Source organism: Colossoma macropomum, unplaced genomic scaffold, assembly GCF_904425465.1.
Source record: "Colossoma macropomum unplaced genomic scaffold, Colossoma_macropomum, whole genome shotgun sequence".
NCBI lineage: Eukaryota > Metazoa > Chordata > Actinopteri > Characiformes > Serrasalmidae > Colossoma > Colossoma macropomum.
The window spans coordinates 18,993,711-19,017,595 of record NW_023494803.1 but is presented as its reverse complement, the minus strand read 5'-3'; the positions used below and the strand labels follow the sequence as shown (position 1 = coordinate 19,017,595).

General features: G+C 38.0%; 1 protein-coding gene across 1 annotated transcript; it reads right to left on the bottom strand.

Moving 5' to 3' along the window:
* Positions 1–6,271: 6,271 nt before the first annotated feature.
* Positions 6,272–23,062, bottom strand: LOC118824094 (RAS guanyl-releasing protein 1-like). Its single transcript, XM_036594030.1, is given in 17 exon segments — positions 6,272–6,687; positions 7,524–7,843; positions 8,048–8,185; positions 10,037–10,073; positions 10,169–10,313; positions 10,919–11,028; positions 11,225–11,329; positions 11,464–11,544; positions 12,099–12,374; positions 15,423–15,539; positions 16,585–16,667; positions 16,670–16,757; positions 17,212–17,362; positions 17,607–17,738; positions 19,220–19,282; positions 20,955–21,060; positions 22,976–23,062. Coding segments are annotated over 17 exon segments (2,172 nt in total). The 5' UTR covers positions 23,049–23,062; the 3' UTR covers positions 6,272–6,540.
* Positions 23,063–23,885: the final 823 nt, after the last annotated feature.

Here is a 23,885-nt window from a genome sequence, read left to right as displayed (position 1 = left end):
GTTTTCTGCTCAAAAAAAGGTCTGGCTCAATGTTTAGGTCTCAAATTCAAAATCAGCATTAAACTGTTACACTCTTTGTATACTCTTTCAACTCAGATTCATCCACTTGTTGGGGTCCAAAGCACACCAAACATTGCAGAATGTTTTGTGCAGTTACATATTTTCACCAGAGAGGTTTCCAATTCCCTAAATGTTACATAGTGCAGGTTTAAGAATAACCCAGTAAAGCACATTAGCTTTGATCTTTCAAGTACATTATTATTTCTACTCATAACTATAGTAAGGTGCACATAACGTGTAGTATTCCATTAACTGAAGCATTGAAGGAACAACTAAACCTATTACTATAACTTACATATAGCATAAAAAAATCACATTGTCTCGGCCTGCTGTACAGGCCACCACAGAAGTAAGGATGAGAATGTAAAAGTCCCCCTTTATGGTCACTGACCCTTACTCATCAAAGTTGCTTAGAGACAAGTGTGAATGATGTATAAACTCCTCCATGTCTGATTCAGAAAATGCACAGTAATTTGGAGCGCAGTTTATGAACCAGCTTCGGAGTCTTTATATTCAGCAAAATTTAAATATAATTTAGTTGTATTTTGTTCTTTGTGTTCTCAGGGGTGACTGAATGTAGGTGTGATAATTTTTCCACTTTTTTTTTTTCTTTCCATGAGAAAACCAACTTTACCGCTCTCTGCCCCACAGTAACTCTCCACAGTAAAGCTGGACTGCAGTTGATTAACTGAGGTGACTGAGCATCCTCTCGGCTGCAGGTGGTGTCAGTCCTGACTTGTGAATTCGGGTGACTTACGAGCTTTTTCTAAAGTTTAGAACTTCAGCAGCTGACCGCTCAGATGAATGAAACAGATTCAGACTGAGCAGGCTGATTGAGAACATGTTTACAGTCTTTATTCTATCTGTCTGCTCAGACTGCAAGCAGGGACGTTGAAGAATGTGAATAGGCATTTTTTTTACGTTGAAAGGTCATTTTCAGCACAAGTGCCCACAAAATCCATGAAAATTCACTTGTAAGCAGAGCTTGATGAAAAATTTCACAGAGTTTGGCATATTTGAAAAAGAGGGATAAAACCAGCTCAAATAAACCATACATGAGTTACAGCTTGGAGGACCCTCAGTAGCTTTTTATAATAATAAAAACATTCTTATCTTCACTTAAAGTAACAAGTTTATTTTGTCCATTAACAAATCCCTTATTTGCCAAAATCCTGATAACAGTAGCAGAATTTCTTGTTTATTTTAATGAAATAAGACAAAAATAGAAGCATTCTCACTTTTATTTTATGAAGCGAAAAAGCTGGGCTAGATGTCCATGTCCGTCTTCATAGTGAGGTGCAGAAAGTGTACACACTTAAAAAGATGGTTCTTCAAAGGTTCTTTAGTAAAGGGAATGGTTCTATTTAGAACCATGAATTCTATATAGCACCATACGCTTGATTGAATGGTTCTGTGCCTGGTGGAATGGTTCTTCAGATTGTTGGAGAATGTGTTGTATAGAGTTTCCCTGCTTTAAAAAAAAAGCACCAAGCCATGCAGTCTGCCTTCACAAACATTTGTGCAAAGAATGGGTCATTCTAAAGGGCTCCCTGAATTCAAGCATGGTACTGCAATAGGATGCCACTGTTGCAACAAGTCAGTTTGTGAAATTTCATCCCTCCTAGACATTCCACAATCAGCTGTGAGTGGAAGCGTTTGGGAACCACAGCAACTCAGCCATGAAGTGACAGACCATGTAAAGTTACAGAGAGGGGTCACTGAGTGCTGAGATGCATAGTGCATAAAAATCACCAACGCTCTGCTGACTCAATAACTCAAAACCTCCACTGGCATTAACATCAGCAAAAAACTGTGCATCGGGAGCTTCACAGCACGGATTTCCATGGCTGAGCAGCTACATGCAAGCCTTGCATTACCAAGCACAACGCCAAGTGTTGGATGGAGTGGTGTAAAGCACGCCGCCACTGGAGCAGTGGAAATGCTTTCTGTGGAGTGACGCATCACGCTTCTCTATCTGGCAGTCTAATGGATGAGTCTGGGTTTGGTGAACGCAAGAAGAACATTACCTGCCTGACTGCACTCTGCCAGCTGTAAAGTTTGGTGGAGGAGGGATAATGCTATGGGGTTGTTTTTCAGGGGTTGGCTGAGGCCCCTTAGTTCCAGTAAAGGAAAACTTAATGCTTTAGCACACCCAAACATTTTGGAACAATTGTATGCTTCCAACTTCGTGGGAACAGTTTGGGGAAGACCCTTTTCTGTTCCAGCAAGACTGCCCCAGTGCACAAAGTGAGCTCCATAAAGTCATGGTTGGGTGAGTTTGGTGTGGAAGAACTTCAATGGCCCACACAGAGCCCTGACCTCAACCCTATCAAACACCTTTGAATTGTAAGCCAGGCCCTCTCGTCCAACATCACAGTCTGAACTCACAAATGCTTTTCTGGATGAATGGGCAAAAATTACCACAGACACACTCCAAAATCTTTCAGAGAGTTTCCCAGAAGAGTGGAAAGTGTTATAGCTGCAAAGCGGGGACCAACTCATTGTATAAAATGCATTTCACAGCATCAGTGTAAAATGTATTCAGTAAGACTGAATTAACACTTACCGCATAAACTGCATGAGAGGAGGAATATGGCACCGGTATGTGTCTCCTTGTCTCCAGCAGAAGAAGTGAAATTTGTGGGCAGAGTTGGGTTTACACTGATCAACACTGTCAAATAACTCCAACACTGATTACCCTTTAAATCGTAACAGTAGAAGAACCCTTTTTGGTGCTACATTGAACCAGTTTGAAAATCACCCTTGAAAACCATATTTTTAAGTGTGTACACCTATAGGTGGTCTATTCTTTCTTCAGCTCTTCTTCTGTTTCTAGATCCCACACCAGCACCGGATGCGTGTTGTTGTCATCGAACACAATCTGGACAGTTTTCGTCTGCGCCAAGTCTTGTAGGTCAGCGTTGTTGGTGCTCTGCTTGAGCTGCTCTGAAACAGTCTTCTGGCAGAGTTCCTGGAGCTCTCGAGTCTGTGACGAGGAGTTCGACGTGTCTGGTGAGGAATCTCGCCGAGGACCCTCCGAGATGCACTCTCGGGGTCCATGAGCGTCTTCAATCACGGACACATCAGAACAGCACAGAAGGCAGAGATAGCAGCGCAAAAGCGAGAATTTCTCTATCAGTCCTCTCCCCATCATTGTCGAAGTGAAAAATGAAGTGTTGGCACTGCATCTATTTATATACTACTGGATTTGGGCTCTTGATGTGATGACGTCATAGTGTCGTTGTTTAAATATGGCGTCACACACATACCATTTCACTTAACAGCGCTGATATGTTCTTAATAGAGAGTATTCCGATGACGTCACAATCGCGAGGCCACCATTTAGGTCATTCAGCAGAATTGTGGCTGTTTGAAATCAGATAAAGCCATAAACAACCCAGCAAAGGCAGTGAAACGCGTTGCACCAATGAATTTGACTGTACTGACTCATGTGATGACAAATGAAAGATAAAATGTACACGGCTTATTTCCCGCGGCGTTATTATTTCGCGTTCCAAACCGCATACTAGCACACTAAATAGTATGCAAAATAGCGCGTATACGATAAGAAGTGCACTCATTAGTGTAGTAGGTGAAGTACAGAAATGTGTGGTTTGGGATAGATCAGCGTTAGATCAGCCTGGGAGACGCGTTCAGCAGCTCCAATTGCTGACTAGCTTCGCTGTGCTACTCGTTAGGTGCTCACTAAACGTCTCCAAGCGAAAGTTTGAGGTATTTTTTGATTAAAGACAATTTATTGAGGTAAAATGATGCATTTATTGAGGTGAGCCGATGCTGAATCCATATTAGCTAACTGTCGAAATTCGTTCTGCGTTTAAGGCACCTCAGTGTAACTGAAGCACTATTTAAGATGGAACGGAAGATTCAAACGAGGAGCTGCGAAGAGGAAGCTAACTAAAGCTTATATGTATGAGTTTATTATTTAAGAGCCTTGACAGCTTTGGTAGGCACTTTTATTAGTTTTTATAAAATATCACGCACTGTAATGTTCTGAACTCTGGAGATGTGCAGGCTATACAAATACAAATCTTCTCAAAGCGTTTTCTGGACACTGCATCTTAAGTGTTTACATGTCTTTAAATCTTTTTAGTCATTCTGGCCTATTTTGCTTGGTTTATATCCACCTGCAGTGTTCTAACTGCAGTAAAGGAGAGCTCTATCAGAGCACAGTCAGAGTTACAGCTCACCTACCAACATGGCGAGGTGGTCTTCTTAATGACCTAATCGAATACTATGAATATAGTATTAACAGACATAGTCTACTTAAAAAGGTGTATATTAAACAATTTTTAAAAAACAGGTGATTGTACAGAATCAGCTGATGAGAGAAGGGATAGTGGTGGTAAAGCTGATGTAACACTGTGAACTATAGTCGACATGCTGGTATTGAACAAAAGCTGTCTGGGTGACCAGAACAGAACAGTCCAGTTAAAATACTGGGGCCAGATTCATGAAAGCGTCTTAAGAAATAAAATCTTCTTAAAAGTGTATTTTCTCTTAACTTCATTCTTAAGAAAAAGGTTATGAGAAATTGTTATTCTTCAAATAACTTCTTAAGAATTATCTTTTCTTAACTATTTTCTTAAGAATAGAACAAGTGGTATTTTTGAAAATATTATGTTCTTAAATGTTTTCTTAACCTTATGAAAACCTCTCATTTGTCTTAGGCTGTACGAGTTCTAAATTTATCTGAATTTATTATAGACACTACTAGCTACTCTAATACACTAATAGCTACTCCTGTCCACCCTTGTCTGTCACCCCACAATTATCATATTTTCCAATGAGGATTTTTTTACCTGTTGGCTGTTTCTTCCACCAGTACCTCTAGTTCTTGTTTGCTAATTTTTTTGAACACTTGGTTTGATGTTTTTCCTCCATTTTGTTGTACTCTGAGTGGATTAAACTAAATAACGGAAATAATATCTTGTGTCATTTATGGTACATGGTAAAAGGCAACATAGCATACATAAGAAAACAGTGAACATTTTCTTAAAAATTCATAAGAAAATAATTAAGAATTGCATTTAAGATTCTTACAAACTTCTCAGTGTTTGTGTTAAGAACCTTCACAAGTTTTTTCTTAAGAAAGCCTCTGGAATGCAGCCATAAATTCATTCAAAATTGCTGTAAACTGAAAAAAAGTGTGCTAGATGTGCATGTGTCCATAGTGAAAAGTAAAAACCCTTTCCCAGCAGGAGGTGGCGAGCTCCTGGCAGTGATTCCCCTCCTCTCCTCTCACTGATGTGGTATTCTTTGGTACCCTGATGGTAAAAAAATTCTTTGAGTCTAAATCTGTCCTGGTAAGGTAGGATACATCAATGCAGTTCAAGGGACCTTGAAGAGAACCTTTGGTTCTGTTGTTGATCCTCCAGTGTTTCATGTGTCATTATCTGTCTCTGCAGCAGTGGTCCGTTCTTCTTTCTTCTTCATCTGTTTTTTTCTTCCTGTTTTGCCTGTAGATTCCATATGAGGACAGGACATGTGTTGTTGTTATGAATCACAATCTGTACAAAACTCACATGTATCAAAACTTATAGAGCAGTGCTGGTCTCCTAGCAGTAATCTGGAACTCTCCATTCACCAATGAGTAACTTCACTGTTCCAGAATCTCTCTGAATAAAGTCTAAAGAACCCTCAGTGACTTGGCCTTCTTGATCTTGGACGTGTGCTTGGGGTGTGCATTTTCATTCAAAGGTATGTCAGCAGAGCACAATAGAAGGCAGTGCCACCATGAGCTGTTTAATTGTAGTCATCTTACCTTCCTCTAGATCCCAAACCAGCACAGGGCATGTGCTGTTATCAAACACGATCTTGATGAAGCTCAGATGCACAAAGTCTTGTCCCTTGGCAGTGTTTTTCATGCTCTAAACTCAATGACAGGTACTTTTAGGTGCTATCCTTTAACTGCCTTGAAACAGTCTCCAATACCAATATCAATGCCATCTCTGATTACTAAGCTGTGTTTAAAACTAGCCGCCTAAATTCTCCGCTCTAACACACCAGACACTGAAAATTATTACAGACACACAATTTCACAGTAGCATTTTATTTTCTAGGACTATTAGGGAAAGCGTAGTTAAACAATCTACAGTTAACATAAGCAAAGTTGCTAAAAAAGAAGAAAACATGCTTTTTTTTAAAAAAAAAAAAAATGCAATTTTGCCTAGGTGTCGGCCAAATTACAGTTAGCCTAAACAGAGGTCATCACAATAAATAATGACAGTAACTTGATCTTCATAGAATCACACATATCTAAACAGTGTTATTCAATACTTGAGGCGTCTGCTATAAAACTGAATTTGTAAGTTATTTCAAACTCCCCTACGGTCAACTAAATAAAATGGCTTTGGACTTAATTCAAGACTATTTTATATTGATTAATATAGTTTGCTAATCCATAAGTCCAACTTTGCAGTAATTGTCCTTGTCTTGTGTTTTAAGGGGACAACAAACAGGTTAAGAGGAAGAGGAGGAGGAGGAATCCTCCTCCACTGGGCGAAGAGTGTGTCGTTTCAGGAGCGTCTTTAGGATCTCCATCTCGCGCTCAGCTTCTTTCAGCTTCCGCCGGAGGCCTTCATTGGTCTTCAGAAGAGACTGATTCTCCTGAGTACACAAACACACATAACAAGGATTACTAAAAGAAATGAAAGAAGCAATTATAGAATTCCTCTGCTATAAAAGTCTTCAGCTGTGTAGCCGCACAGGGCCTTTGTTGTCATATTTTGCAATTTCTAGTGCGCCACATGTTTTCAGTGGTAGACAGGTCTGGACTGCAGGCACTGTAGAGGGTGAAACGCCTAAAATCATTGCACTTGCTCATTGGCTCATTGAGGAACAATGTTCTTAAATTGTTGGGTTATTTGTTGAAGCATTTTTTTGTAAAGCGGTGAGACTTGACCCATCTGTGCTCATAAATTCCTGGATGATGAATATCTTTATTCTTATTAAGTGTGCTGTCCTTGACCTGCCATTATATATATATATATTATATATATATATATCACTGTTGTCTGAAGGAAAACCTCGTATCTCCAAAATGGTAATTTCACAGGAGAAGGAATGTAAGTCATGTAATGGAATGAGACTTTTTTCCAAGTCATTTTGGGTAATTTCTTTTAGTTAATTCATCATGAAATTTTCATACATTGCAAAGAGCAACATGTATTTTCAAATTATGTCAAAAACTGAAAAATGTCAAAAATGGAGATACAATACTATACTATATGTAAAAATGACAAGTCAAACATTTTCTTCAGCAAATTTTGGCCTATTATTAACTATTTGGTTACGAGTTAACAATAAGAAATACAGACAATATCATATCACCAGAGTGATACAGTTAGTGTTCATAAAAACCCTATGAATTACAATTCAAGGTCTACTTATTACTGATAAGGATAGATGTTTGTCATTTGAATTCATTACGTTACACCACCAACCTTCTCCAAAGATTCATAGGTTGACTTGTTCTCCTCTCCAGGGTTCAGGGTGGTGGAGGTCTTCTGGGCAGCTCGTTTCCGCTGAGGTACAGGGCTGGGGCAGGGGGTGAGTGATGTGGGGCTGGGGGACAGTAGGGTGGGCTGCAGTAGGCTGGGTGTTGAAATTGCCTCTGTCTGGGTACTCCTGTGCACTGTAAAGGTCCTCGACAGTGCATTTGCTACAGAGGGATTGTTATATGATGCAGAACTTGGGCTTAACTGTTTGTGCCGCTCAACGTTGTCTGTCGGAGCATCACATGCGTATATGAACTGTGTTTCATCTAAAACTACAAGAAAAAAAATTGTTTTGAGTCCTGAAATCAGTACAAAATTAAACTAAAAATGTTCAGATGTGGACTAACTCCTCAAGGTGTATCTAGTTATTCTGTAGCATATCATTTTTTTAGTCCTTACCATTTAATTCACAATAGAATACTAATTGTTTTTTTGTTCTTTTTATTGCTTTAAATGTTGTGCAAACTCACCATCGTGAACTCCAGGTGCTGTGGTGTCTGTAGTATTAGACGGGGGGCTCCATTCTGCATTGCTGCTGGTTTTAGCATTCTTATTACACTCAAATGCCACTTGATCTTTGCAGGATTTATGGCAGTTCATTCCACAATCTGCACAATCGGAATCAAGAGCATCAGGTGAAGTAAAAGACATGATATAAAGCTGTTAGACCTTGTGAATTGGCCTTGCGCTAAGCCCTACCCCCCTTAGGTCCTGCTGCTACATCTGACAAGCTTTCGAGCCTTGCATGTGAGCTCTAGGAGTTTCCTATGGCAGGGATAGATGATTTACCATATTAAATTCTTACTTATTTTAAAGCAATACATTCAAAATCTCAGGAGTTAGTATACAAGTTTCCCTGTACACATTTGAGGTTACATAAATAATATCATACCTCTCAGCAAGAGGACTAAAAGGATAAAAATACAGGTTAAAGCCTAAAGATCATAGTCAAAAGTGAAAACTAGTGAGTCTGTCTGCATTGTTCCACTGCTGAAAGACATATAAGCCTGTGTATGATTATATGCATTTTAAGAGTAAGGTTTAGTGTGTATGACCCATTGGCTTATTTAATACTCTGTTAGCTAAGCTAGCTAGCAAGCAGCAATACACATTTACAAAATGCAACAATGACACTGCCAATTAGAATGTTTTTCTACCTATCATATTAATTTAATTTCATTATCAGTGCTAAAATGACATCCAAATCCAAAGAGTTAACAATAACAAAAAAGACTTTGAGAAAGCAAGGGTTGCTAGTCAGCTAACTGTTATATGGTTAGATAGCAAGATGTCGCTGCTGTCGGAAGAAAACCTTGTATCTCTAAAACGGTAACTTTACAGGAGAAGGAAAAAATACATTTTAATTTTAATGTAAGTCAATGGAACCAGACGTCAGCCATGTCATTTTGAGTCATTTCTATTGGTTCATGAAAATGAAATTTACACACAATGTAAAGGACAACATGCACTTTCAAATTGTGTCAAAAACTGAAAAATGACAATAAATGGAGATATGAGGTTTTTTTTTCCGACAACAGCGATATACCAGTTAGGTAACTTAGCCATGTATTTTGGAGCAGATAATTTACTATGTGCTACATGTGATTTTTTTTCTTGGGTTTGACAGACTCTCTAAAGTCGTGCGTCATTCTCAACATCATGTCCACATTAGGAGCTCTGGGCCTAAACGAATTTTCTCCACGATAGTGTTTTCAGAATTGCTACTGTTGCATCCTGTGGTAAACTAAAATGTCCCCAAAGCCATAAAGTTTTGTGCTGTGTACATTCTTTTGTCAAGTGTCACTGGATTCTCTGAATTACAAGATCATTTAGCAGTCAAAATATGAATAATGCTACATGCATCCTCAAGCAAGCTAACACTCCTGTGCATCATAGGAAAGTAAATCTACTATTAAATTTCAATATATTTACCAACACCAGCTCCTTAAACTGCAGCCTAAAACATCATGTTGCTAGTCTTATTGTGTCAGTTTAGTGCGCAGTAATGATAGACTGCATGTGGCAATAGTTGTATTTTACACTCTTTAACAAACTCATAATTTAGGAAATCCAGTGACATTCAGAGGAAAAATGTCCAAATGGCAAGACATTTTGGCTCTGGAGTATTGTAGTTTACTACAGTACACAACAGTTGCGATTTTCCAAAATGCTATTCATTTCTGTAAAAGAGAATATCAGCTTGATCCAGAGTTCATAATATGAAGCCATCTATTGATAATACAGTTTTCCACACTGTTTAATCCAGATCTTACACTTACCACCTTGCTGCATATTGTAAAGTTCTAAAAGCTTGTCAGAGGTGCCTGGTCCTAGTTACAGTTGCTAAGCTACGATTGGATTAAATGGTATTTATGGGAGGGGCTTAGTGAAGGGTCAATCATGCTACATCTACTGTTTTATCTATGCAGGTATTTAATATTAAAGGAATGAATATCCACCTCTGCATCTGTATCCTTGTTTAATGACGCCCCACAACTATGAAAGGAAAAACAAACACATTACAGCAGGACTCAGCAAGGTCATTAAATTAGGATGCTACATGACCATTAATGTGTGTGAATGTGACTTACAAATCCAGAGCAATTATCACAGAAGGTAGGCCTCATGTATGTGGTCTCTTGGAAGTTGTGAGAGAAACCCAGGCCAAGTTTGGAACAGATAACACTGGCCCGCATGAAATAGGCTGTGATCTCCTCCCTGCTGATGAGCCCATCTCTGTGGTGAAGATACATCAAGGTAAAAAAAAGGGTGAAACAGCTTCTTTTCCGGTCCAGGTGTAACCATGGATCATTTATGAAAGCAAACCTTCTGGTAAAAGTCCTGGGCTTCAACATGTGTAATGTCTTCTTTACTGAGATTTATCAGGCCCAAATTTGATAGAGATCTGGGAAATTTGTACAGGTTTCCTTAAATTAGTAGCGTTGATAACTATAGGTAATCAGTTTGTTTCACTTTTTCACAACTGTATACATTTATTGAAAAATGACTCTGAACTTGTGTAGGATGCTATACCAATTAAAATGATGGTGTCGATGGTGATGTTAACATGTTCCAAGGTGAACTGTAACAGCTTAATGTCTAACAGCCTGTATGGCCCAAATCACTCCATGTAGCTAAATTAAATCGTATCCTTGAAAATGTAGTTTAGTCATAAATTATCTTTCAATATCATTTTTTTTCATCAACAGTAATTATGGCCTCATTTAGCATCTGTCATTTTAAACATACTTGTTTGTAGCATTGGCTCTGCTTTCATGCATTAAAGATTCCATGTTCACATGCACAGCAGGCAGCAAATTACAATTGTATCTGACACTCACTTATCCTTGTCCGTAACACAAAATGAAAAAGGAAAGCTTGCGGCGATTTTCTCAAAGTCTTCCTGGGAAATGAAGCCTCTTCCATCATGATCATAGTTTGTAAATACAGACTGCCAGAAAAGACAACAAGACCAAAATCAACATGTATTATACTTATAAGACATTTCTTGTTCTAATAAGAAAACAAAAACAGCCTCTTTGTAAACCCACATATTAATATAAACAGCCTTCAAAACCAATAAGGGCCTCTGTTCGAAGCCAGAGGACACTCAAAGAACTGACTATTTTGGGTGATGAACCACATACATCAACCATTCTTTGGACATGCTTGCTGATGGTCTTGGGGTCGGGTTTGGGAGCTACACCTGAAGCCCAGTCTACCACCACTGGAGGCCTGTAGGGGGTTGCTGGCTGGTGGAATAAAAAAAGAAAACAGATGCATGAAGTAATACACTGTATTGTGTATATATACATGCATTTTTAAGATGCTATACACTGTACAGTTTTATTATAGCTGTACACATACTGGTTGCACCTTCACTCACAGGAGCTCTGTAGTTCCTTGGCTCTCTTGCATATGACAGCTCATAGATTTCATCCTCAGTGTAATACAGGTCAAGAGACAGCTGTATGGGAGAACAAATAGATGTTTCTTGGTCATTCTTAATCTCATGAATTCATGTTATGGTATGAGAAACACTGCACATCAAGCTCTAGAGGAGTTTTAGGAAAATACCCTTAGTTTGAACAAGAAGTAGGATCAAATTCTAAAGTTCTCTTTTTTGCAAGATGAGACACTTCTGTATGTCACACTGCCCCAAATTACAAGGAAATGTTTTGAGTAAACACTGTTAGATTATCAGAATACTTCAGAAATTAGTTTATACGTCTGTAATTGACAACACTTAGCTTAAAATGCTCGATTTACATCTAGACTATACAATATTTAATTACCTGATTAATTAATTAAAACATTACATGAAATAACTTTTTTATACCACTGGGTAGTAGTTAATTCTGGTGATGATAAAGCAGATTGCAGCCTATGTAGTCTAATTTATTAAACTACTGACTCCATTTATCCATATAAACTTTGATATTGGGAAACAAAATGCAACCCCTAAGCCCATAACCTATAACTGTTCACTGTAATAGTGTAATGACTAAAGACAGTACTGACAGTCAGTAAGTGAACTAGGTCTTTGTTTGCATCCAGGAGAGGTGGGTTCTGCTGTAGCTGGACAAGCTCGTTGATGTGATTATAGAGTGCCTGAAGCTTCTGCACGTTGATCTTGCCGTTTTCCACGTAGTCAGTCATGGCCTCGTTCACAGCAATCAGGTCCTTGAGATGAACCCCTAAGATGGGGATCTTGAAGCCCGTGCACTTGCTGTACATCTGCCTATAATTCTCATAGTTTCTAGATGATGAGAGGAGATCAGTCATTTCATTCAGAACCTGTGGAGAACAACAACACCAACATCTTTGAGCGATTTAACTCCAAATCATGTGTTCCAAAAATGATACAGGACTGATGTTAACATTATTAATTATCGATACCATTTCTTTTAGATCAAATACAAGTACATGATTTTCAGCCCTCACCAATATCTACCTATATAAAAAAATATATATATATTCCAAATGTATTTACCTTTTTTTTTGTAATGAACCAAACCACATTCTGCACATATTACAACAGCATGACTCTGTAGTAAAAAAAGTTGCTGTGGGTGCTAAAACTGGCCTGCCTGCAGATCAGACCTGTCACCCAGTGAAAACATATGGCACTTTATGAAATGAGAAATATGACAAAGGACACCCCGAAATTGTTGAGCAGCTGAAATCCTGTATCATGTAAGAATAGGAAAATATTTTGCTTTCAAAACTACAGCAGTTGGTCTCCTCAGTTCCCAAACGACAGAGTGTTGTTAAAAGAAGAGGTGATGAAACACAGTGGTAAACATGCTCCTGTCCCAGCCTTTTTGGAATGTGTTGCTGGCATCAAATTCAAAATGGGCATATGATTTTCAAAAAACAATAACATTTCTCAGTTTTAGCATTTGATTTGTTGTCTTTGTACTATTTTCAAATGTATTGTTTAAATGATTTGCACATCATTGCATTTTGTTTTCATTTACATTTTGCACAGCATCCCAACTTTTTTGGAAATGGGGTTGTATTAAGACACTCACACAAAATGTTTTTCAAATAAACAAGATGTCCAATTACTGTACTGCATTTTCACAGTGTATCAATACCTACACAACACTTGCTTTTGCCATGTTACAGGTTCATTTGCTAATATTTAAAGTTTAGATACTGGAATACAAACTCATTTCGAAAGGTATTCGTCTAAGTGCATTAGACAAAGTATTTTGAGCTATTTTCATACATTTTCAAATGTATTTAGTAAATACATTTACATACATTTATTTTTGTATGGTACATTTCTATGTGTAATATTACCCCATATTTTTTAAAATAAACGTATTTTAAAGATCTTGTTCTTTGGTGACTCACACCATACATTGAATAAACCACTATGAAAGACAAAGCTTACGATTTATACACTTAGACTGTACGAAATGCTGACAGCCTATGTGAAACGCAGCCTCAACAGACAGCTCTGTCCATGAACAATTTCAAATAAAGCTGTTTTATTCAAAATAACACGCTGTGTACCAAGTACTGAGCAAAATATACTGAGCAGCGCTGCTAACACTGTGCACTGAAGCTAAAAGCCAGGCAAAGGTAGGACAGTACAGTCTCTCTACAGCCTATTTCACAAAGACATTTTATAAAATTACGTTTATACCTCACTATTCTATTCAGTCAAAAAGAGTAAAGTCAGCATAGGTGGACTTTGGTAGGAAATGTTGACTTTTTACACCTGCGTTTGGTCTGGCCTATGTGTCTCCATCTGTAGGAAGGCGGTTGTGATCTGAATCTGGTATCTGAATGTTGATATTGGTGAGGTTTTATGAGTATGAGTAAATGAGCACGGTATCGGCCTGATACCCAACGTCAGTATTAGTGCCAATGCATCCCTTATATTAATATAAACTAGAATTTTCAGACTCATGATTAAACATACGCCAGTCTGTGAAGTCAATATTTTTTAAATCTTCAGTTTTAACAACCCCAGAGACAGGTTTGTAACAATAGTTAAACTGTAGGAAAGCATTATAATTAGGGGTGTAAACCTCTTCACAGTGATTCACTTATGATTCTTTTGGAAATAATTCAGTGCATTATGATTTCATCTCAATTTCACCACAATCCAATTTGTATTGGCATAATTCAGAATCATTTATAAAGATGCACTGAATTGTAGCAGAATACAGACAAACAATAAATACATAAATAAATGAAGAGTAGTCCATTTTTCCCATTTTGGTCAAAAATTTAAACAAACTTGAACAAATATTACTATAATCAATATAATCTTTTCTTAAAGAGTTAAGAAATAACTAAAGGTTTGGTAGGAGAACCATGCCTGAATCTCCTGCTCCTACCAGTCTAATGTCATATAAATTTCCAGCTCTTCCTTCTGTTTTCCGAGATGAAGTTTCTGCACCCTACCACCAGTTTCTCAGTCCTCATTTAGTAACCAATTAGTCATCAATTAGTAACATTTCTTGTGGGGTCCTATAGGGTTCAGTTTTAGGGCCTTTGCTATTCTCCTGCTTTTCCACATGTTACATCTAGGTAAAGAAACTTTTTTAAGAAACAATTTTTAAGCTATGCTAATGACAAGCAATTATACCTTTCCATTCCAAGATGTGACCTTAAGTCTGCAGATGCTGGCTTTCTGCAAATACCTTCTATAGAGAAAACATTTTTCTATAGAGAAAAAAATACAGAAAACATGGAGAGGCCTCTTTCTATTTTCTATTATGTTTCTAAACTGTGGTACTTAATTTCACCTTTTATTAAACAGTAAAGGTCAATACACACTTAAGAAATTGTGGAAAAGGCATGTCTTTAATTCATCTTTAAATTCCATTTCTACCTCTTTTTTGTGTTTGTTTTTCAATTCAATCTGTCATTGCTTCATATGGTTTTAAATGACTATTCTTAACGTTTATTTATTTATTTCCCTTATATTGCTGTTACTGAACAGCACCTATAATAGAAGAAAATAATTATAACAGAAGAAAAATTAATTTCATCATCATCATCATCACATCACCATCATCACCATCATCAAGGGTCTGGTTTCAGTGCAGAAACCACTCAGAACTCCAGCCCAAGTTCTCAGAGTTCTCTCCCTTCCTATGATCAATCTCTTATCGTATTACCACCACATGTAGAAATAGCAAATGGTGTATTTGTGTATAAATTAATCAGTTACACATGGATGCAACTGAATGGTCATCTTCATAACGATACATCACAATGCACCCCTAATTACAGTCGTGAAACATATTATAGTATCCACGTCAATGAAAAATCTCACGAACCGTTACAACATTATGATAGTTTGCTAAAACAGACACATACCTTGGTGGTCTCATTTGGCACATATGTACAAGTGTCTTTCAGTCTAGAGATGGAGCTGTGACAGAGGCCTCCCACCACCGCCATTAGTGTGTTAAAGTTCTGCATCTGCTGGAGGTTCTGCAACAAAAACCTCAATGTCAGCTGGTGAACGAAATGAATTAGACTAAGTGGAGAAACACTGCAACAAAAACTATACAGACAGTGGCTTGGTATTTGGGATGGTGTGAGGATTTCAAGAGTACTGCCTGTTAGTGAACACTGCCTAGAACACTTGCAGGAAAACAGCTTTGTTAAAATGACCAGTGTACAAATACTAGGATGCAGCAGTCTAAGAAAAAGGAAAAAAAAACAAAACATAGTAATCTTTGAGATAAAACATCAGTGGCTACCAATGCTGAGTATAGATTATAATGTACTATTGTTATAATATAGGCCTATACGACTGTTTAATGACAAATACAGTGATCCTCAATCATGGTCCTGGAGCAGCATTCAGGGCTATATTATTACCCACTACACTTATTACTCCAAACTGGAAAGAGCTTGACAGAGCCTTATGAAAATCCCTGCTTTTTTTACAATAACCCTCAGTTTTAGTAAGTTACTTACTGCCGACATAACGTTTGATTGTTGTTCAGAATAACCAGTTTATAGAATTGTCTTATAGTGGTTATCAGTGCTTTATCAGTGGGATTTCCTTTATCAGTGGGATTCATCACCCATGGTGATGGGTGATGAATGCGGACAGGAGGTACTGAGGGGAAATCTCACCAGGGGGGGTGCCAAAGTGCGATGAAGCTCATGAAACCTAAAAGAGCCAACCCAAAAGCTCTTATTCCCAGTTATTATACACACCGACCAAGAGGACACTTGCACGGTCTGAGGGCAAAACGACAGGGGCTCAAGCCCCCTTGTGGTGTATCTGTGTATGTGCCTGACCACTGCCCTGCATGTTGGAGTATTTCCTTGCTCTAACACATCCACTTCAACTCAGGAAGGCCTGGTTATTAGTTGGATCAGGTGTGTAAGGAGCACAGGAAAATCTAAAATGTGCAGGACAGTAGTGCTATAGGACCAGAATTGAGAACCACTGGATAAATGTATTATGTTTGGTAAAACACAAAGATTGCGAGTGATATTGTCGATATGCTGAGCATGTTACCTGCGCAACATAGATGAACTTTGTGAAAACCTCAGCCCGGAGCTGAGCAGTTGGTCGACTGAGCACCATGAGTTGTACCCATGGGAGATACCGTTACACAGCGCAATGGAACGTTCCATCGTAGGGTTCTCTGTCAAACACTCATTTCGGATGTATTTCTGGTAATCTGCAAACTGGAATAAAAAATTGACTTATTATTTCAATAGTAATTATGTAAATATGTTGTATTCCTAGTAATGACTTACAAGGCCAAACTGTCCTATTTGGGGAAGATACATAAGACGAGCAATTCTCGAAATGGAAAATATCAAGGAATCCTGAAATGTTGTTGGCCACACAAGTACAGCATCATTAAGATGTAATGCTACATGAAAAACTGATGCTTTTAAAATGCCTTTTCACTCAGCCTTTCTGATTCTGATTCTGATTAGCCTTTCTGAGTGCTGGTAAACAACGTAGAAATCAACGTCACTGCAAGAGGACGAATCAGCTCGACTCCATCATTATAAAAAATCATGCAAGACCCACTTTAATCATGGTCTCCTAGTCACTGCAATCAGCTGGTTAAGGAAAACAATAATTATGGCCACTCCTTGTGAAGGTGCTACCAAAGAATAGTCCACTCACAGATATTCTGCAGAAGGATTTGAACTCCAAGTAAGTGAGATGTTCTGCTAACTCCACCGGCTCCAGATGGTCGAAAAGCAGAGACACTTTCCTCTTCTTACTACTGGCCTTGATTTTCTGACTGGCTTTGCGAGACCATTCTCTGTCACCCCTAAATCATACCAGGGTTTGTAAGTACATAGGAAGCTGTGGTGAATTAAATACTAGCATACATAAAACATAGAACACTTGATCAACAATTTACAATCAAAAATATACACATGTACCATAAAGACCCAGATACGCCCTTTTCAGTTTAGGGTTAGGTCTTAAAGGGTTAACTGGTAAACGTCTATACAGCAAACAAAAGTCACAATACATTGTGCAGAAACAAGGGTTAACATCATAATACTTACGTCCATTTAGTTTGCAGTAAAGGACACAGCTTCTCTTGCCCATGTTCTCTCATAAGCTCCCTGAACTGCTCTAATGACTCTGCCAGACAGCTGTGCAACCTGAACATAGTCCAGAACTCACTTATCCAGTACCTGTAGATAAAAGACACAGTGAGTTGACAGGTATGATATACATATGGTGCTAATAAAGATTTGGGTCTGTATTCTTCAGAGCTGCCTTTGTCTCTGAATTTTCAGACAGGGCCGTTGTCGTATATTCATGTCGTGTCCAAAAGTTTTAACACAGGACACAAGGTTCTCAAAACTGATGCCTGCAGTTTGTTGATGTGAATTGATATCCAGGCTGTTCTTAATTTAATTTATTCAACTCCTGTCATGAAATGAATCAGTAGTAACTAAACTAGTTATGCATTTAAGGGTACATGTTCTTGGGCCTACAACAGGTGAGGCATTGCACAATAGAGATAAATAATCAAGATGTCATTTCTAAACAGCATGTTTTGTGACATTCCTTGCTTCTGCAATTTTCTGATTTAATGTTGAGGATCTAAGTGAAAGGTAGTTCAAACTGCTGAATTAACTACACACTTGCAAAGATGGTTCCTCAAGGGTTCTTTAGTAAAGAAAATGGTTCTATATGGAACTATGAACACTAAAAAAACCCTTTGCATGATTAAAAGTTTCTTTGCATCGTGAAAGTGTTCTTCAGACTGTTGGAGACTATGCTGTAGATTGTAACAACAGAATTTAACTGTATAGAGCCCTTTTCAAAAATGTTCTATATAGAACTTTACACAAGACATTCTCCATCAGTCTAAATAACTATTTCACCATTCAAAAACCCCTTTAATTAATTATGCAGAAAGCAGAAAACCCCAAAGTTAATTTTATGTTTAAGAGGTAAACAAATCTATGTAATGGATACAAGTTTCTTTTAAGTGCAATATTTAACTAGCCTTCACATAAAGCAAGTAGGTAAAATGCTAAAAAGTGCAACAAATACAGCCCATTACTAGGCAATATTAAACATCTATGAGATCATACCTCAGAAAATCCTAAGGCTGAATCTCAAATGGCTCACTGCTCCCTATATAGTGCACCATGCGATTTTGGCCTTTACACCCAAATTTTACACTTTCCAATGTCCAGTATGAAATTGTGCACACACAGCTGAATCCAAAAAGGGTCTTTGTTGGACAGACTGTGCACTGTTTAGATGCAGTAATCATTATTTAAGACCTAGTACTGCACTTTGTAGGGAGAATTCGCCTAAAACAGTTGGCGGCAGTGTTGCGTCACCTGACCCGAATACTGCTCACTGATTGGCTGACCGGATTTATCAAGTTCCGCTCGAGAACATCACTGGCGTTTGACTGTTTTGCCGTAAAACGTGAACTTGAAACACCTTGACAATGAACAATAAAGGCTTTTGTGACAAAACATGTTTAGGGTTCAGACAGCGTTGTGTGTTAAACACACCACAGTCAGTTCATTTTTTAAATTATGTCGTTTATCATTCATGCAAACGAACCCCTCAATAGCTGTGTCTAGCTTATCAGAGGGCCTCGTTTTCCTGAGTATTCTCTGTTTTCAGAGAGAAGAGCAATACTTACCTAATGAAGTAGCACATTTTCAGACTTTCTGCAGACTTGTCATCCTCCAGTGTATTTTTGAAGGTAAGAGATAAAAGTTAAGAAAAAACAGCCAAGAAGTTGAGAACAAGTACAAACACACTAATAGCTACAGGTCTTAGAGAGCTGCAGTGTTATCTTGAAGCTCTCTGTGCTTCTTCTGCTCTGATACAGTGATTGTTGGTATGTTTTACTGTTAAAGGTGAATTAAGGTATCTTGCCTTTGGGATTATTGTATATGTGATTGTGAGCTGTTATTTTAAAGGGTGTGATTATTTTTGTGATTTGCTTAGATGTGCTTAAATCTCACACTGTGATTGAACATTAGTTTTAAACTATTGTTAGATTGGAACTACAGAAATCAGCAGAACAGAACAGTCAGGTTTTAGGAACAGAGCCCATGCTGGTATTAACGCATGAGAACAAGATCCTAATGCGTGGCCACGGCTTAGTAAGGCATGGCAACGAGATAATTAAGTCATGGCCACGACTTGGTAAGGCATGGGAATGAGATCTGTCTTATTAAGCTGTGGTCACAACTTAATTTTCTCGTGGACACGCATTAGGATCTTGTTCCCAAGCCTTACTAAGTCGTGGCCAACATTAGGATCTCATTCCCACACGTTAATACGTCATGGCCACGCATTATTTTCATTTATACAGGATGTCATCAGCGGGGGTCCATAATTAGGGGCCCTAATTATCCATTGAAATAAAGTCACTCTCACATTCTCACACATACGTTGACATATGTAAAAGCTGATCCCTTGTGAAAATACATGTTTTTTATAAACACATCCTCTACAGGGAACAAATTTTAATGACATTTATCTGCAGTTTTAGGCTGCAATGCAGTGACACTGACGTGGTGGTGGTGTGCTAGGGTGTGTTGCGCTGGTACAAGTGGATCAGACACAGCAGTGCTGCTGGAGTTTTTAAACATTGTGTCCACTCACTGTCCACTCTAGACACTCCTACCTTGTTGGTCCAACTTGTAGATGTTAAGACAATACTCCAGCAACTCTGCTGTGTCTGATCCACTCATACCAGCACAGCACACACTAACACTCCATCACCACATCAGTGTGACTGCAGTGATGAGAATGATCCACCTCCCAAATATCTGCTCTGTGGTGGTCCTGTGGGGGTCAGCTGATGAATGGGATAAAGAAAACCGAACAAATTATGCAGAGAAATAGTCTGTAATTGTGGAACTACATAATGCAATAAGGAAACCTGATAAAATAGGCAATGAGTTCAGATATAAGGTAGTAGGTGTACTTAATAAAGTGGCCAGTGAGTGTAAGAACAGTATAAGTAAGTACCATAACAAGAATGTGAAGGGTTTTGTTCCATAAAGCAAAATAGAACATTATTTTTTTTCATGATATACATTGTTGGAATGGGTTTAAAACATACAAGAAGTATCAGTGCTATGTTATAATTGTTATAATTAATTATGTTAGTTAATGTGTTTTCCATTTTACATGTACATCCAGAATTGTTACAAATGAATATACTGCATTTTGGAATGAAACTCTTCATGTTTTGTTTTCAGTAAAATTATCAATATGTTAGTAAGAAGAATACAGTTAGAAGAACACAGGTTTGGTTCCTGACTCCAGCCACTTTGTCTAACAAATAAACATTTACTGTCCAGATAAATAGCTTTACAGATCACTTAAACAAAGAAAACCTCTAATGGCTGAAAGGATATAGCACCACCAGCTTGTTCAGCAGTTCTTTGGAGGACAGCAGTAGTCTATGCATGGTGAGAGTGATGTTCAGTAAATGGCTGCTGTGGCAAACATTACCATCAGCATCTGTAGAGGGAAAGGCAGAGAGTAAATATTATGAATGAAATGTATAGATTTTTCAATATATGGACATGTTTGTATGTATAAATAATTACTTTCCTTGCAGATTTAAAGTGAATTCGACTGATTTTTCAGACATTCTCCAGAATTCAATTATTGAGATGTAAACAAAGTCATTCAGAGTGGTTTGATGAAATGGTGCATTGTAGAGAAATTTACTGACTCTGATTTCTGCACAGTGGTGGTGATGGGAACCAGGGGTCACAATGTCTACAACACAAATATAGTCATTTTTTTACTATCCAAAACAGCCAGTAAACCTACCTTCAGAGGTTTTATATGTAATGTCAAAAATGGTGCAATAGTAGTAAATTCAAATAGTTTTCTTTGGAGACTATTTTGCCTTACAGCACCCTACAAGTACCTCACCACCATGAATGTGCTTTTGAAAAAGGCATTTTAGGCCAAAACCTTACGGCAAAAGCATCATAAAACAATGTTTCAGATATTAGGCAAAGTAACGTAATTTCATGTAATAGCTTTCTGTGATGTAGCTTTCAGAGGCATCAAAACCTTTGGATGTCTGGTTCCTATCACTGGTAAGCTTCTCTAGAGCAGAGCCTTTCACATTAAACCCACTCTGAATGGCTTTGTTTACATCTTAATGATTTAATTATGCAGACATTTTGAAAAATCAAGTGAATTTTAATTTGTTGATTTATCTTTAATGTTGCTCAAGTCATGTGACCTATGTGTCAACATGCATGTGTCACGTTATTGTTTTGAGTTCATTTAATTCACTTTTCTCTGCACTCAGCTTGTGAAGTGTGGGGTTGGGGGGGGGCAGGGAATGGCGTCACTGTATTGATCTGGCCCCCTAAGAGCCTCAAAGGCTGACCATCATCTGAGGGGGCCCCATTTGGGGAAGTGACCTTTCTGAACAGAATGGCATCCAGGTAATCCTTCATATGGCCCTGATGTATTCTTTCACATTTCAAAAGGGACTCTGAACCACAGGGTCTCTGGCGTAACTCTCTGATGTGAGAAAGGAGCAGCTGGACTTATCATTACACATTTTGAACCCTATGACAATGTTATCAACAACAATGTTTTCCTTTTCTGAAAGATAACGTTATTAATAAGCTCTTTTTCACCTAATTTTGACATTATTTAAATGTATTTCTTGTAGTCACTCTGTCCTGAGACAATTTGTTCAAAAACAAGTCTCAGAAAAAAGGAAAGGAGGCTGTAAGAAATGCAAAGAATGGACACACTTAATACTGAAAACCTTGTTGCATTAAGTTATTGAGGCTTCTTTGTAATTTTCTGTTAAATATATTCTGTTAACATGGTGCTGAAAAATGAATAATGTGTATTTATTAGCTGTTCTGACTAGATTAAATAAATGAAGCGTGGTCTCCAATTTTTGCACAGTGCTGTAAAACATCTCACATTGTTTATTTCTGATGAAGTGCTGTAAACATTATCTGAAATTATGTTTGAAAGGTGTCACGAACTCCTAAAGAAAAGCAATACTAGCAGTGAGTCATGTTTTTTTCCTAATCTTCTTTCTTTCTTCCATTTTAGTGGGAAAAAAAAATCAAGCAGGTGATTCTATTAAACAGGTATCAATGTTCGTATGTGAAGATTTCAGTGAGAAGGACTTAATGTAAAAGCTACTTTATAATGCTTGACATATATAATATGATAATATCTCATGTAAAACAAGCCAAACCACAGAACAGTCAGAGCTACCAGTAAACTACTTACTATTTTTAATATGTTTGAATGTAGTCTGTCCCCTTTGTATAAACAGAATACATTTTAGATCAAAACTGAAGTATCAAGCAACAATGAAACAAGTAGGCCTTTACATTACCCAGTATCAACAGCAACACAAAACAGGCATGACTTTACTTACCAAAAGCCTGGATGCATGTATGAATGAGTTCCTCCCAGGTAGCTCCTTTGGTAAACTGGCCCAAAGCTGTCATGATCTGGCCCTCTGAGTCCTGGGCTTGACTGAGCTGGGTTGGATCCAGTAGCTGGTAGTGTGTAGAGCCTCCAACAGAGAGCCATTTAAAAGATCATTCAGTGGAGGGAATGTGAGAGTGGGGGGAAGATGTGTGCTTGCGCATGCGAGAGATTGAGTGAACAAGTGAGTTAGGTTATCCATCAATAACCTGCTGGTTTTAAATAATGTATCAGTGTTCACCAAAATGGCTTAGAAACATGTAACTAGAGCTAATATATTACAAAAACATGTTTATACAATTTCATGCATTCATCAATAACTAAAATGCATAAGTAGATGTATAATAAAACATGGGGACATCAATGTAATGTAAGAGTAAAAACTAGAAAACTGCATTTCTCTAAGAAAATGCAAAGTGATTGTGCAATTCCTCTGTATAGCGAGGGTGTTAGGAGGGTTAATATTGTATCCTCTGGTGGTTACTAGGGGTTTGTGTTAGGGGTTGCTATGGTATCCTAAGTGGTTGCTAAGGTGTTGAAAAGTAGGTGGTTGGTGTGGTACCCCAGGTGATTGCTTGGTGGTTGCTGTGGTATCTTTGAGTGTTCATGGTTCTATATAGAACCATTTTCTTTTCTTTACTAAAGAACCCTTAAAGAGCCATTTTAAATGTACAGCAGTCATCAAAGTCCAGCACCACCAAGTGCTCTAATCATATCTCAACACGACCATCAGTGTAGGCATCAGAATCCAAGGAAAGACTTGTTTGGACATCCACCAGGGTGTAGTTTAAAAGGTTATCACACACTTCACCAACAGTAAGAGAAACAGCTTCAGTCTCATCACAGAAAAGCTACTT